At 36.3% G+C, this 15,890-nt stretch overlaps 2 protein-coding genes across 5 annotated transcripts; one reads left to right on the top strand and one right to left on the bottom strand.

The window, feature by feature from the left end:
* Positions 1-223: 223 nt before the first annotated feature.
* il4i1 (interleukin 4 induced 1) lies at positions 224-6,609 on the bottom strand (the record flags this gene model as incomplete). Its single annotated transcript, XM_079823334.1, has 8 exons — positions 224-989; positions 2,102-2,238; positions 2,334-2,402; positions 2,496-2,700; positions 3,702-3,814; positions 4,383-4,603; positions 5,996-6,051; positions 6,521-6,609. The coding sequence occupies 8 exons, from the start codon at positions 6,607-6,609 to the stop codon at positions 224-226; spliced, it is 1,656 nt and encodes a 551-aa protein (XP_079679460.1).
* A 3,824-nt stretch (positions 6,610-10,433) lies between these two features.
* nkapd1 (NKAP domain containing 1) lies at positions 10,434-15,279 on the top strand. Of its 4 annotated transcripts, XM_079824026.1 has the most exons (7): positions 10,436-10,525; positions 10,775-10,808; positions 11,171-11,249; positions 11,344-11,420; positions 11,501-11,656; positions 11,756-11,809; positions 14,561-15,279. In XM_079824026.1, exons 3-7 carry the CDS (start codon positions 11,181-11,183, stop codon positions 14,955-14,957), a joined length of 753 nt encoding a protein of 250 aa, XP_079680152.1. In that variant the 5' UTR covers positions 10,436-10,525; positions 10,775-10,808; positions 11,171-11,180; the 3' UTR covers positions 14,958-15,279. The 4 variants fall into 4 exon arrangements, with proteins under 4 accessions (XP_079680151.1, XP_079680152.1, XP_079680153.1 ...); XM_079824025.1 differs by lacking the exon at positions 10,775-10,808 and having other exon boundaries at positions 10,434-10,525; XM_079824027.1 differs by having other exon boundaries at positions 10,446-10,808.
* The last annotated feature ends 611 nt before the right edge of the window (positions 15,280-15,890 follow it).

Here is a 15,890-nt window from a genome sequence, read left to right as displayed (position 1 = left end):
GGGTATAAGTTATATAACTGACATTTTAAAAATATATTCATGGCAGTGGAATTAACCAAGTCTGTCAAAGGTGAAAGTTGACAGAGTGACATGATATCTATCGTTTCAAGTCATATTTTGAGTGTCAGAACCTGGTAAAGACAGAGAACAAGAGGGTTACAATAGAAATTACGCCATTTTAGGTTTTTCAAAATGTCTTAGACATACCATTGTGTTTTGTTTCCTACTTTACATTGTTATTTATTTTATCTGAAGCTCGCAGAGCAGATTTCATGGCCGTCTCGATCCAGCCATGAGGTCTGGCCGTGTGCTCTCCTGCAAAGTGAATCCTCCCCTCATTCTGGACTAGAAACGCGCTATAGTCTCTCATCTGAAATGGAGTGAAGATAGCAAAGGCACCGTGGCTGTAAGGATCTAGTCCCCACTTTTTCACAACACCCCCGGTGTAGAGCTGGCGGATGTGTTCTCCATGGATCTTCACCAGGTCATTTAAGACCAGAGCCTTCAACTCGTCATCTTTTAAAGTCTGCAGGAGTGAAGCATCATCAGAGGAGGTGTAAGAAGCTAACACAGCCCCGCCTGATATCCCGGGGAAGCCATGACTGGGGTAGTGGATGAACCGGGATGGCAGATCTGTGATGCTTTTCCCTCCCTTGATGCCCTCATTCTTCCAGAACTCTTTGCTGAAACTTAGCACTACTTTTGTGGAGCTGGAATAGTGCACCGACCGCAGCGCTTCCATCTTTTCGGCAGACAGAGGAGGGTTGAAGTCAATGAGGAGTGTTGCTTTGGCTGTGGCCGTCACCAAGACATAATCGGCAGTTATGTTGGTCATGATGCCGCGGTTATGCGAGTCTTCGATTGAAACTGTCACATTGTCCTGCGTCCGGCTGATGGCCTGGACTTTTGAGTGCAGAAGGACTGTGGCATTTAGCACAGAGTAGAATGCATCGGTGAAAGTTTCAAAGCCACCTTCAAATTCGGAATACCTGAAAAAGAGCACATGTTTCACATCTTTTAATATGATAACTGGACACATAAAATGACATTAAAGACATTCATAATGTTACAAACGATTTCACATGAATGCTGTTCTTTTTTTGGGGGGGGGGGGGGGGGGGTTATTTATCAAAGAATCCTGAAAAAAATTATAATGGCTTCCACAAAAGTAACAATTTGATCATTTCAACGTTGATATAAGAAATGTTTTTTGATCAGCAAATCAGCATATTATAATGCTTTCTGAAGGATCATGTGACACTGAAGATTGGAGTAATGGTTGCTGAAAATCATTTTTGCCATCACAGGAATAAATTACATTTTAAAATATATTCAAATAGAAAACAGTTATTTTTTTTAAATGTAACATTTAACAATATTACTGTTTTACTGTATAGTACTGTATAGTGTTACTGAGTAGGTAACACTTTATTTTGATGGTCCCTTTTAGACATTCCGTTGACTATTAGTAACGTTGCACTTACATGTCAACTAACTCTCATTAGAGTATTAGTAGACTGATAGTAGGGTTAGGGTTAGTAGAATAATTAGTATTAGTAGACTGTGTGCTTAAAGGGTTAAATTAAATGAAAATGCTTTCATAAGACCACTGTTCATATTTGCGCACAAAAAGTATTCTTGTCCCTTCCTAACATTAAGGTTAAACCACTGGAGTCACATGCATGGACTATTTTAACCATGTTTTTACTACCTTTGGCCTTGAAAGTTGCAATGATGTTGCAGTGTATGGGGGGTCAGAAAGCTCTCGGATTTCATAAAAAATATCTTAATTTGTGTTCCAAAGATAAACGAAGGTCTTACGGGTTTGGAATGACATGAGGGTGAAGTAACCCTTAAATATATGCTAACAATTTATTGTGATGGTCCCATTCTACTGACTATAAGTAACTTTGCAAGTACATGTCAACTTATTCTACTAACCCAAACCCTACTCGTAGCAGTCTACTAATACTCTAACAAGAGTTAGTATACATGTAGGTGCAACGTTACTTATAGTCAAGAGAATGTTTAAAGGGGACCCTCAAAATAAATGACATACAGCCTTGGTGAGCATTAGCTTGGGGTAACCGTAATATCTTACGTTTCATCATCCTTTACATCAGACTGGATGTAGAGCATTTCAGTGAGGGCTGTGTAGAAAAAACTGTTCTCATTCAGGACATCCCCAATCATCCGCAAAGCTCCTCTGCTCAAATTTCCCACGTTCACTAAATACTCCTGTTGCCGATAAGATTTAGAGACATTTTGCCATTATTACTCATATGTGAACTTGCATTGCAAAGCTAATTGTAAATACAAATTACAGATGTTACCTTTACTGAGTATGAATCGTATGTGTACAACATTTTCTCACAGCCCATTTTTTGCAGATCATCTCTTAACTAATAAAGAAGAAGAAGAAGAAAAAATAGGGGGAAAAGTGTCAGTGGTTGTAACAGCATTACATTATTCTGACAGAATGTTTCTTCACTCACCTTGCCCAATGCTATGTTGAACAGTTGACTGGCATTTTTCCCCTTTTCCCAGTCATATACGGGGTAGTTCAGAATGTCTGGGTTCTGCCTCACAGTGTAGGTTTTATAACGAAATCCATTTATTAAATAGTAAGTGTTTTCGTCTTCCTGTACAAACTTTCCAGGGGGCTTCAGGCCCAGTTTTTTTGCAAATTTCAAGAGAATCCTTAAAAGTAAAATGACATCAATAAACAGGTTGATCAAGTTGTGGCCTGCAGTTTCACCTTCTGACCACCAGGGGCCATTGTCACTTGAGTATCAGTTTTTGATTACCACAATTTCAATCTCTGCACTTTTATCTTTACTCTCATGCGGCTGTGATACAGTTTCACACTTAATATTGTACTGTCCAACCTAACGTCACATCAGGTGAGTAAGAAAAATGTGTATTTGACTCATGAATAGAAAAATAACTGTTGTCACCATTTTGAACACAGACGTGAAAATACACTATATATTAACTTAAATTGTTGTAATTAATGAACGCTTTGGAATACAGACCTAAGGTTGGTCTCAATAAAGTAATTTAAAAAGGAAAGTATGAAAAAATTATAAAAAAATAAAATAGAAGTTGAATTAGAAGTTTAAGTTTACTGTAAAGAAAATGTATTGTACTATAAAGTTTTTATTTTATATAAAATAAATATTTTACAATAATATGTTTTTCTGTAAAATTAAAGCCATATGTCTAAATAAGTTATGTTCCAAATTTGAAGTTAATATAAAAAAGGGTTCCTGTAAGATTTCATACCAAAAACAGACACCAGATGAGACCCAAACTTTTTTAGTATGGCTTTTCCTGTCACAAATGTATACATTTCTTTAGCAATATTTCTTCTATAATAATCTTGAGACAGACCTTTTCAGACGACATGCATTTCGTCAAGATTATAAAAAGTTTTGATAATAAAATATTATAATACATTTTGTAATATGACACTTGACACCACCCACTAAGGGGGAGGAGACTGCTAAAAAATGTTAAAGTACCATTTCAAAAAAACACAATATCCGATTTCAAAATGGTTTTCACAGGGTGAATCTTGAGGTTTTTAAGCTTTCAAATGATATCTGATGTATGGTGATTACTACAATATGTGATGGGGAAAATAAGACAACAAAAAAAGAGCGCCAAGCGTCCCGCCGACATTTAAGGGGTTAACTTACTTGTGGAAACTTGGGATTCTCATGGCACCGAGTTCTGCAAACCAGCCCTCTTTTTTGTCCCTATATGTTAGAATTCTTCCACCTATACGGTGACTTGCCTCAACAATTGTCACCTATAAGAGCAGAGAAAAAAGATTATGCATAAGCAATAGACAAAAAGAAAAGTTAAAGTTAAAAGGCAATATAATGTTTGACATATTATTATAATGGCTTATATAAAATAGAAATTAGAGGGGATTCTACAACAAAAATGTTCTGGAATAAAATCCCGTGCATAGCAACATTTTCTCTGCTTTTCCAACAATACATGTAATCTTGATTACTTCACAGTTTTTTCTTTTTTTTTATAGTCACAAAAATTACTGACTTCCTCAGTATTGTGTGAGCTTGGAAATGCCAGGCCATGAGATTGGAATCGTCATCTTTGAACTAGCAGAAAGTTACTATGCTTGCTCACATCATAAATCTCATGTGGAAGTGGTCAAGACAAGGATCGAGACCAGAAATTGGGATGTGTGTGTACACTTTGTGCAATATTTAAAGATAACAGTTTTATGCCTGTCATTTAGCAGGAAAAGGGAAAAATACATTACATTTATCTTCTTTAACATATCCAATTATTTCTAATTATCAATATTTGCTCCACATAGATTTTTTCCTTTTTGTTCCCCATAGTGTTACCTTATGTCCTGCATCCTCCAGAAACTTAGCCGCAGTGAGTCCTGAAGCGCCTGCTCCAACAACTATCACATGTTGAGGGGTCTTCGTTGGAGGAAGACCCTGCTCCATTATCTTCAGAAGGTAATCATAATCAGGGTCTTGTAAGCATTTGAAAAGAGGATCATCCGTAGTTTCAACAGCATGGTAGGCGAAAACCAAGATCAGTGCCACCACTGCAGATACTGAAGAAAACAGATGGTTGAGGGAAGTTTGAAGCTTCGCAAAAGTTTTGAGAACATTTATTATGGTTTGTTTATTCTTGGTTTGCTGCTGTATGGTTTTAACATAACCTAGAACATACAAATTTCTCCAAACTTAGTTTTGGATAGGTTTTCAGAAAACTGAACAGCAGCAGAAGATGCTTCAAAAGTGCTGTCTAAGCTAAAAATATCCAGTAGCTGAGTTCTGTTTTCACTTTCCAGCTAAACTATCCTATTTTCCCATTTACTCAATACAGGAAGTTTTCCCCACACATGGCGGTGGTTTCGGTTTACTTTCTTTTGAATGAGAAAGGCACATGACATCCCTTACGAAAATGGACCATGGTTTACTACAAATTAAACAAAAACCATGGTTTATTAATAGGCCTATAGGCTAGCTACTTAAAACATGGTAAACACAAATTAACCGTGGATTTTGCACCACTAACCAGTTTAACCATGGCATTTCTTGTATTAAAACTTAAGTTGTACAAATGGTAATCAATCCGCCAACAAACAAAAAAAAAAAGCCTAATTGCCTACTACACTTTTACTAGCTATTAAAAAACATGGTTAATTTTCGTAAGGGACATGTTTCACCTCTCGCTTTTCAATATTTTGCAGTTGCCTCCGCACTTGATACATAGGCTACAACGTTTTAACAAATCAACAGGGCATGTCTTTCCAGTACTCACAGTATTTACACAGGGTAAAGTGTTTAAACATTTTGAACTGAGCGCGCCAGAAGCCGGAGAGCCTCGCGCACCTTCCCTTGCGTAAAGTGGAAACCGAAACCTATGGAAGAACAGAAATTTGGGAAGCATAATAAATGGTTTGGTTAAAACTGATTTATCGATATAACTGTATAAAGTAGGCTACATACTAATTCAAGCTATAAAAATCAAAATGATATTCACAGTGCGCTTGAATAATTGACTCACCTTCATAATTGAAAAAAAAAATGGTTCAAAGTGGTCCAATGCTTTAGGCTACTTAACGGCTATATCTAAGAGTGTAATTGCTAAAGTTTAATTGACTGAAGAGACGGAGAAGACGGATAAAGTGTCTGGACATTCAGCTATAAATGTGTCTCTCTCAGGATAATGAATCATGTGTGGGCTCCTCTATTCTGCAAGAAATATTTTCCCACACAGACTCAAGATTCAACCACACTGAACAAATTAGATTAGTGAGCTTTAGTATTCATTAACATACCTAATTTTCGCCAGAATCAATCATTTCTAACCACTCATTTATGAGTTTATCCGTCAGTGCAAGCATTCAATCTTGTTAAAATCTCTAACAAATCGTTTCTGCGTTTTAAAGAACTTTCAAATTCATATCATATAGGCAAATAGATAATGCATCACTTACCAAAGATCCAGTCACTCACTCTGACCGGTCTGCCCAGAGTCTGGTTGGTTTTATTGCTACACCAGAAAACGAAAGAATGCATATGATGCATTAAGCCACAAAGTTTCCGAGGTTGTCACTCATTATGATGACTGATGTAGGTTAAGAAAAAAAGCTACATCTTAATCCCATCATAGGCGTTTTTAATGTGAAGATATGGTAGCCAGACGGATTATTTCTAATTAAATATTCAATATATTTATTCCTTATAACCTCATCCCTCAAATAATATAATCCTTTTCCATTATGTCTTATATAATATTGTTGTGTTGTGCCTTATTGTTGTGTGCATCCGCTCAAGATCCACACCTGCTGGCTGTCAGTCATCATAGCCTAATCTATTTCACTGAGCACTCGATAAACACTGTGACAATAATGTGCTTTGGTTCCTTTTAACCTCATCCCTGTGTTTCCTGTGTAAGACCAAAAGGCTATAGTCATGGTCTGTGTAATATCTATACAAATTCTCCTTTTCCATTATATCACATGACTTTGGCATCAAAGCTGGAGCCTGACCATGTGAACATGTCAAGTATAGTCTGCATCATGATGCTTTTGACCGGCAGGTCTAGCATAGGTCACCTACAACCCCGTTTCTTCTTTCTTAACTCTGGAGAATACTAAATTAGCCTTCGTCAGGGTGCTCAATGCTCATTAGATAGGCAGGGTTCTCAAGTCTCACTCATTCACCGTGAGACACATGCATTTCAACCAGTTCACACGCCCCACCTTATATTTCTCACCCTGGGAAGGGATAACTTGTCCCGCTATATCTAATTAATGGACAATGACATGTACAATTAATAATCAAAACAAACAAGTACAACCCTCAATATTTATACCATGGTTGAAGGAAACATATATCATTAGCCTAATTAATTACATAGGCCTACATTGCACGTTCGGAGCTCTTATAAGCATCAAGTTCCCCAATTATCTGCTGCAAAAGTGTGATAAGATTTCACATCCTCCTGCACCAACATAACAAAGCGTTTTAAACTAGCCTACTCATGACCACCTTTACTAGAATGTATCACGTTCTGTGGTATTTATTGTGGTAAATGTTGACTGTTGTAGAATTTATAATAGATTATCTGTTAAGGGAACAGATTTTTTCACTAAAGATTTATATTACAACTGTGGCATGTTAAGTTTCTGTGTGTAGGATGCTATTTTTCATAACAAAAGCTAGATAAAAAAGTTAAAGCTGCACTATGTAACTTTTCCGTCCACTAGAGGTCGCCTATTCAAAACAAAGTTGTAGTTTGATGACGCCGCGTTTAAGCGCAGATTCTTGGGACGTGGTCTTCACCTCACAGCCGGTGGAAAAGAATCGGGATAGGACTCAGGCAGAAATCATGTTCATGGATGCGATTATTAACGTTACTGTAGTATGAAGCAGAGCAGGACCAAGTGCTGAGGACCTGAGCAAGGCCGCTGGAGCGATTGTTAAAGGGTAACTAAACCCCAGCTCAGAGCTTAACTCCACCCACTGGCAATTTTTGAAAAATGCTGGAAAAGGGGCGTGAGTGCCTGAGACCCGCAGTGACGGATTGATTGACAGCTGTCTAACTCGCGAGTCGCAAAGATGGAGAATGACTGGAATGACGCCAGTAGCTTTGCAACAGAGCGGTCATTCTCCCCCACCCTCACCTTAAGTGGAGGAGGGTGAATTGTCTGTAGACACAGACCCAGAGCCTTATCAATGCGAGCCGCTGGCTCAAACTGCGTTAACTCCCGATGCCGACAATGCTAGTGAAGCAGCAGCGCAAGAGAACTGACCTAATCTATGAACAGTTAAATCCTTATACTGAATGCCACTAAAAATAGATCAGATATCTGATATACATACGATGTATTTTCATTCAAATTAACTGAATCAATAAGCAGCGCAGGACCAATAAATTCAGACCTAATAGCCTATTATAAAGAGATTTCCTCAAATAAAAGACTATATAAAGTATGCCAGCACGTTACAGCATTGTTGTTCGTTACCGTGGCAACCACTTGCGTGTCAGGGTTTGAAAGTGCGTCTCATGTATGAAAATGATCTGTACACATGACGGGCGACTGTATAGGTTGATATGGATGTCTGTTCTTTCACAGACAAAACAACTTTTCAAGAATGTAGACTAGAATCAAGATAGCCTATTGTGCATTTTCCCCTGGCAGTAACGTAGCGAACAGCTATCTCGCTTGCCTAAAGAAGTAGGCTAACCTACTCGAGCACGACAGTAAATAGACAAAAGATAACGCTATATGTCTTTATGTATCCCCTATAGATCATTTGGATGAACTGTGTGGAGAGGTTTGTGTAGCATATGTATATTGTTCTCATAACACATTTCACATAACGTCATATCTACCATCTATATGCTCGCTATAAGCATATAACAATCACTTTTGTTTGGTTGTGTGTGTTTGCACTCTGTCCGAGCTATTATTTTTATTTCATCATCAGCAAAGAGAATTGTTCTGTATAGGCTATGTGTTTAGTTTATCTGTTTGGAGATACAATTTTTACATACACTCTCCTCACATCAAATATGTTTGTCATATTGCCATAAAAGTAAAAAAAATGCATATGAGTCTTTCTCCATTTTTATTTTTTTTTCTATATCTTACACCATTTAATATCAAAATCTAGGCGTATTGGCTTCTTCACAATATTGTAGGCATAACTGTTGTGTGCTTCCACTTTTAAGAGAAGATCCAAATCTGTTGGCTATCAGTCATCATATTCTATTTCACTGAGCACTCAATAAACACCCAGACACTGAATGTGCTTTTGTGGTCTTATAACTTTTTCTCATGAACGGATTTCTTTTAGCTGACACTTACCAAGCATAAGTGTGAGAACCACATATCCTGTGTTTGCACCATCCTGCAGATAAACATCCTGTTTCTATCTGTCCATCTTGAAAAAAATGCACTGTATCTTTATAAGCTAGCATGACATCATGATGGCGCGTATACTGATAATGCAGGTATTTATTGCTTTCAAAAAAAATTATATGCATGTCATTTACGACGCTCACCTTTCTGATTTTCTACACATATAATCTTTCAATTCTTTTAATTTATTCCATTATTATTCATATCGCCTTATTGTTCCACTTATTTGTGGATTAGTCTGAAAATAAGTTCATTAAATTAATAGATTTTTGCATATAACCTTATTATTAGACAAAATTAGTGGTGTTTAATAAGAAAGTGATGTGAAGCGCAACCATTAAAACTTAGTCGATAGATGCATGTTTCACTCAACTCTTTCAACAATATGTTTGTTCTCATACAGCAAGTGTAAGATCAAACAGTCAAAAAGTTATTCTTTGATATGTAGGCATTTCAATGGGCTGCCATAACCAAAAAATTGTCAGAGACTGTCAAAATCAATATACATGAAGGTCGATGGAGCCCCCACCTTGCAACTTGCAGGACTTAAAGGATGTATTGGTGCCAGATATACCATAAGACACGTTCAGAGGTCTTATGGAGTCCGTGCGTGTTTTGGTAGCATGAGGGGGAACTACAGAATATTAGGCATGGTGGTTTTAATTTTGTGGCTGATCTGTGTGTATATTTTAAAACGGCAAAAGAGAAAGTGTTTACTTTCTAGTATTTTAGGACAGGTTAGTCAACATTTCATTCTTTCAATTTGCACTACTTGTCACTTCCTTGTTTACACTTTGAAAGGACTTTTAGATTGTTTTTTGTATTTGTTTTAAACTTAATAGATATTAAACATTCTCATATAAAATCCTGGATGCTCACACTTCATAGATATTATAAGGAGTACACATCTATCTGTCAATGAATCTCTTTAGTAAGGTTCATTTAATTAAATCATGAATAGGTGTGTTTGCATTAGTGCAACATATGAATGAGCTGAGAAGTTCAATTATCTTTCTCTTTGTCTCAAGGAAGTAGTGTCAAAGGAAAAAGTAGCAACCAAACAGGTTTATTAGACGGTTTGGGGGATTCCAGTGTAATCAAAATCTTTATGTTTTACTTAAACATTACTTTCAGTTCAAGTTTTCTTTCTTTCTATTTGATGGCCTTCCTAAAATAAGGATGTGGAGTGAAGCATTTCACCATCCTGGCCATTGCTGATGCAGTTGTGGCATGAGACATGTAGCTAAAAACTACAAATCAAATGAAATTGAGAATTTCTATAATGTTTCGCTAATGTGTGTCATTATGTTTTAGATTAACGCTAGTGTTAAAAACAATTTGGGGAAAAAACATACATATACAAGTTTTTTTTAAAACCTTAAATCAATTTCAGTTTAATTTCAGATGACTAACCCTAACAGCATTTTATGTTTAGATGAATGAGTATAATTACGACTTTTATTATGAAAGACGCTTATTCAGGTCTTGTATTTTGAAACAACTCACGTGCGTAGGCAGTGCAGGAAGTGATCTACTTGTTTTTGATGCCACGTTCACGTCGCTCACTACAATTTAAATTTATTTATTAATAGAAAGGTCAGTTCACCTCTTACTTTGTTTTGAAACATCATGTTACTTAATCTTGACAGTTACCTTTCATTTTTATGATTTTACTTTAACTAAATAAGCCTGTAATTTAACGTAACGGTGGTGTTTGCTAGTAGGAAAACATCGCCATTTAGTGAACTAATGTCAATTGAGCTGCTGCCACTGATGTTTTTAGGACAAAACATGACAAGTCTAATATTTATTAGGACATTTAATGATTTATTTTTTCGTATCCAGCTCATTTGCTTGCCTTTTGGATTTAGAAAAAAAGGTGAAAACCAATATGCTATAAATATTAACCAAAATGCAAAAGCCTCTAAAAGCCACTTCGGTCAAAAATGAGATAACGCTCTCCACGTTCATAAAATACTTTCACTTCAAACCCACTAACGTTAAATCCCAGCCTCAGTCCATTCAGAAGTACCGGTATGTAGGTAGAAACCTAAACATAGAAGCCTGACAAAAATGCTTATTTTAAAGAAAAACGTCAGACGGATTTAGAGGCTTTTGCATCTGAAGTCTTCAAATATTGTTTCTTGGCCTAACATACACAGTCATGTTGCTAATCATAGTTATATAGCTTGTATATATTGAGCTTTTGAAACATTAATCTCTGCTGTGGTATGTTTGAAGGTTTGATATCATGGCGAAGGTCTCTATGGGTAAAGTGCTGCTCCGAAATGTCATCAGACACACAGATGCCCATAACAAGGTGTGAACTTTTATGAACCATCTTTATTTCAGATTTATGTCAGCTGAAATCTATCATGAAATTAATCGTGGAATGATTAAACTTCTAACTGCAGATTCAAGAGGAGTCTGAGATGTGGAAATTGAGGGATCTTGAACGACAAGCCACGTCCACTCATTTCCCAAAGCACAGGTGATGATGACCGGCGACATTACCTTTGTTTATTGCTCCTAATGTATTTTTCTTTTTAGTGACGTGTAATTCTCACTTAGGGGCCGCATGCACTGTGACCGCAATTTGGACGACTCTGAGGGGCCCATGCGTGAACGACTTGGAGACAGGAAAGATGTGATGTCTGAGAGAGATGAGAGGGAGGCACGATACTGGACGCGCAAACTATACGAGTTTGAATCCAATGATCCTGACAGGTATTTGGTGCTTGGTTTTGTTCTTGTGGTGTTTTAAATGTTTGAAAGGTTTCAACATTGAGGCATTTCCTGTGATCACAAAGCTCTGTTCTGTCTCAGGTGGGGCCACAGTGGCTTTAAGGAGCTTTATCCAGAGGAATTTCATCCTGATGGGTAAGGAGAAGCTGTCCTTCCACCTTGTGAATGTTGTGGGGGTTTTAAAGAGCAGGGGTCTTAAATGTTTTCTGTGGCGTTACTGCAGGGGTCCATTATTGTTTGATCATTACATTATAAAAAATTGTGAAATGATTGTACAAAAAAAAAAAAAAAAAATTTGAGGTTGATATATCCAGTTTGTTTGGGCGCAGCGCCACATTTTTTTCTCTCTCAAATATTACAAGCGCGCACACAATTTTTTCAACAAGCATCAAACATCTTCACAAACTAGTAATGCGTAGTGTTCATAAACCTGTTGTCCAACAAAATACAACGTTTAATAACACGTTTTAACTCACTTCATATCATCAGTCAAGTGTTTGTGAGCTGATGTGGCTTCTTATCAAAGAATGAGGCAGACAATGCATTATTTTATGGTATTCTATACAGTGATAAAGTCTATGTCAATCAGCACTGCATACTTTATTATTATGAAAATACCCGAGAAGGCTTGAAGAACTCAAATACACCATATCTTGATGCAGTTTTGTTTATTGTTTTCATGTTTAATCAGTCAAAGCGTTTCTATCTTCTTTTTATTCAGCCCACAGCGATAGCTTCACATTAGGGATTTCCTGAAAACTATTACTTCTCTGAGGCAAATGTGGAGTTTCTGGGTGCCCTCTGGCTTCCAGTATGAATGAAACTTTTGGGTAAAAAAATAAGAAAAATAATACTTCTCTCTAAATAAATTTATATGACAATCCATGTTTTTCTTCAATGTACAGGTTTTTTCCCCCCACAGTGGCTGCATAAGAGGCTCATATTTCATATTAAAGACATAGACTTTAAGAAATTGATATCACAGATAAAAAGCACAGATTTTTATAATATTTTTTTTACAATAAATCCTTAGACCTTTCTAATGATTTTTAGTCATAGGCTGTCTGCATATTAACAGGTAACCCAGCAGTTTTTTTGTAAAATAAGTTTTCTGTAAAATGTAAATATTATTATATTGTTATATTTATTCTTAAATACTCTATTTTTAATAATGAAAATTATATTGTAATAGTAATATTTCTTATTTTGTTAAATATTTTTATTTAGCGATAATAAGTATTAGTCACATTAATATATAAACACAAAATGTTATATACACACACTTTTCATTTGTAAAAATAAATCACATTTTAAATCGCAATTTTATAAATGGTAAATGGACTGCATTTATATAGCCTGAATAATCGCGATTAGATATTTTTCCCAAATTTTGCAGCCCTAACACATATACAAACCACACTCTGAAATCCATACCAACACACCCACACAATTATAGCTGCATGATTTACCAAATTGGCTCTATAATATGCAGAAGCAAAAAACAGGCATAAAGCCATAAAGTATTTGCTTTATAGGCCAAACCTGAGAAAATGGCACAATCGGGTAAAAAATTTGAAGCCGTGCCACCAGAATGAAAGCCTGTTAACAAAGATTGCATCATTTTATAGTTAAATGGCACTGGGATTAAAAATAATGGGTTTCAATGTGGACTTTTTGTCCAAAAGGTCCTGAGAGGAACAATTTTGTGTACCTAATGAAAAAACGATTTACTAAAGTAAATGGGTGTGAAATAGTAAAATTCCAATAAATATACACACATATGGCAAAATTTTTGCAATTGGCATTAACACAGGCAAAATGATAAATAAATAAAAAAACTGAAAAAGACAAAAATGTCCATAAAGATGCACAAGGGTTAAATTTCATTGAAAGTACAATTAAAATGCATTGTACAAATATGACTCTGTACATCAGTGGTTATTTTAATAGCTATGCAACGTAACCATCATAACACAGCTTGTAAATACAAAAGTTAAAGGGTTAGTTCACCCAAAAATAAAAATTTTGTTATTACTCACTCACCCTCATGTTGTTTCAAACTTATAAGACATGCGTTCATCTTCGGAACACAAATAGAAGATCTTTTTAATGAAATCTGAGTGCTTTCTGTCCCTCCATTGACAGCTGTGCAACTACCACTTCCAAGCCCCAGAAAGGTAGTAAAGACATAAAAGTAATCCATGCGTCTCCAGTGGTTTAACCTCAATTGTAAATTTGGGTTGTTTTTTCTGCGCAGACAAAGCACTCGTGTCACTTCATAAAATTGTGTAAACCACTGGAGACAAATGGATTATTGATGTCTTTACTACCTTTCTGGGGCTTGAAAGTGGTAATTGCATAGCTGTCAATGGAGGGTTTCAGATATCATTAAAAAGATCTTCATTTGTGTTCTGCAGATAAGACAATAGTCTTACATGTTTGGAACGACATGAGGGTGAGTAATTAATGACAGAATTTTCATTTTTGGGTGAAACAACCCTTTAAAGATCCATGTTATAGAGTCATTAATTTCCATTTGATTCTAAAATAAATTAAATTATTGTAAATATTCTAGCAGTAAAATGAAAATGTAACATACAAATATATGTACATTATTTTCTTAATGATTGTTTTTGGTGGGTTTGCAATGTAACCATCATGATAAAGCATTTCAATACAAAGCTCAAAGACCCCTGTTTTCATTCTTATGTTAAATCATTTACCTCTATAATCCATAAGAATTTTAAATAATGTAATATATTTGAATGAATTATAATTTAGTCATATAATAAATTAATTTATGAACTTAAATATATTTAATTATTGAAATATTCTAGCAGCATATTTCTCTCTTGTTTAATACTATATTATATTTGTTTATTCCAGAGAAAAAGACTGCAGTGATAGTAAACACAGAAAGAAAAAACACAAGAACAAACTACAGGCTGACATAGAGAAATCTTCCAAGAAGTCATCTAAGAAGAAGAAAAAGAAAAAAGAGAAGAAGAGAAGAACGGTGGCCTCAGGCTCTGAGACCTGCAGCGATGCGGAGGACACTACAAGGAGGAAACAGAGGAGGAAGGGAGGTAAAAGCAAGCGTAGGAAAAAGGAGCACAAAAACAAAGACAGCAGCACGGAGGACGGCCGTTCTGACACAAGGACAAGAACGAACCGGAAGAGAGACTGCCCTGAAATAGACACACTCACTGAGCCTCAGCGGAAAAAGCGGAAAAACTGGAAAGTGGCGAACGAGGAGAGATCAGAGGAAAGCTCTGATGCTTGACTTTTTAATCTACCTTGCTGAACAATAAGGCTACTGTAGACACATTTTTGTAACCGTGCGTCTCATTCATATTTAGGAGACTCTGATCATGGGCCTGGAGTCAGTAACTTGATGGCTTTTTCACCATGTTTGCATCAGTGAGAGAATTTTATGAGGTTATATTTTCTAAATATTTTAAATATCTTGGGATTTTTTTTTTTATTCCTTGTGAGACTGAACAATTTTTATTGCAATAGAAAAAACTCAGGTATTTTTCTGCTGTGTGTGACATTGAATTAAGTGGAAAGATATATATTTTTTAATATACTTGTATTCTATCATACTTGAACCTGCCTTTTTTTTTTGTTTTGCCAAATAGCATTTATGTTAAGTGCAAAGTTTCCCAGAAGGCGGCACTGTTGCACTATCAGAAGACCATCTCAATCGAGGCTGTCTGTCTTTTAACGAGTTGTTTTGTACGTTCCCTTGTAAACACCTACAGTAAATGGTATTTCGCTACTGTTTACTTCCGAGATTCACGGATAACGGCTACTTCCCCTTGCTAATGTGTGTGTGTGCTTTCACCGATTCAACTGCACTAAACTACCAACGGTCAAGCATTCATGTCATTTAAATGTGGTTATATCGTTAAATTTGCCTTTGAAAGGAACGGTTATTGTATTCGTGGCTAGTAGAGTTTACTTGTCACACTGACAATATATTGCCACAATATTGCTCACTTACACCCGAGTCCACGTGCATTGTAGGCTACAAGCGGCTATCTGTGAATTGAGTGACCGTTCATTCTGATCACCGGCTGCCATCTTCCGCTGTAAACACGGAGCAGTCGGCGTAAAGAACATTGCGTCTCTGTGGCAGTGAACAGCGGCCTTTCCTAATAGCCTGGCACGACGACTCAAAACAACTCTGAAAATGATCAAACACTTTCAAGCT

This window comes from Gobio gobio (assembly GCF_949357685.1).
Source record: "Gobio gobio genome assembly, chromosome: 8".
Taxonomy (NCBI): domain Eukaryota; kingdom Metazoa; phylum Chordata; class Actinopteri; order Cypriniformes; family Gobionidae; genus Gobio; species Gobio gobio.
The sequence above is the reverse complement of the archived record's forward strand: the minus strand, read 5'-3'. Positions and strand labels throughout refer to the sequence as shown.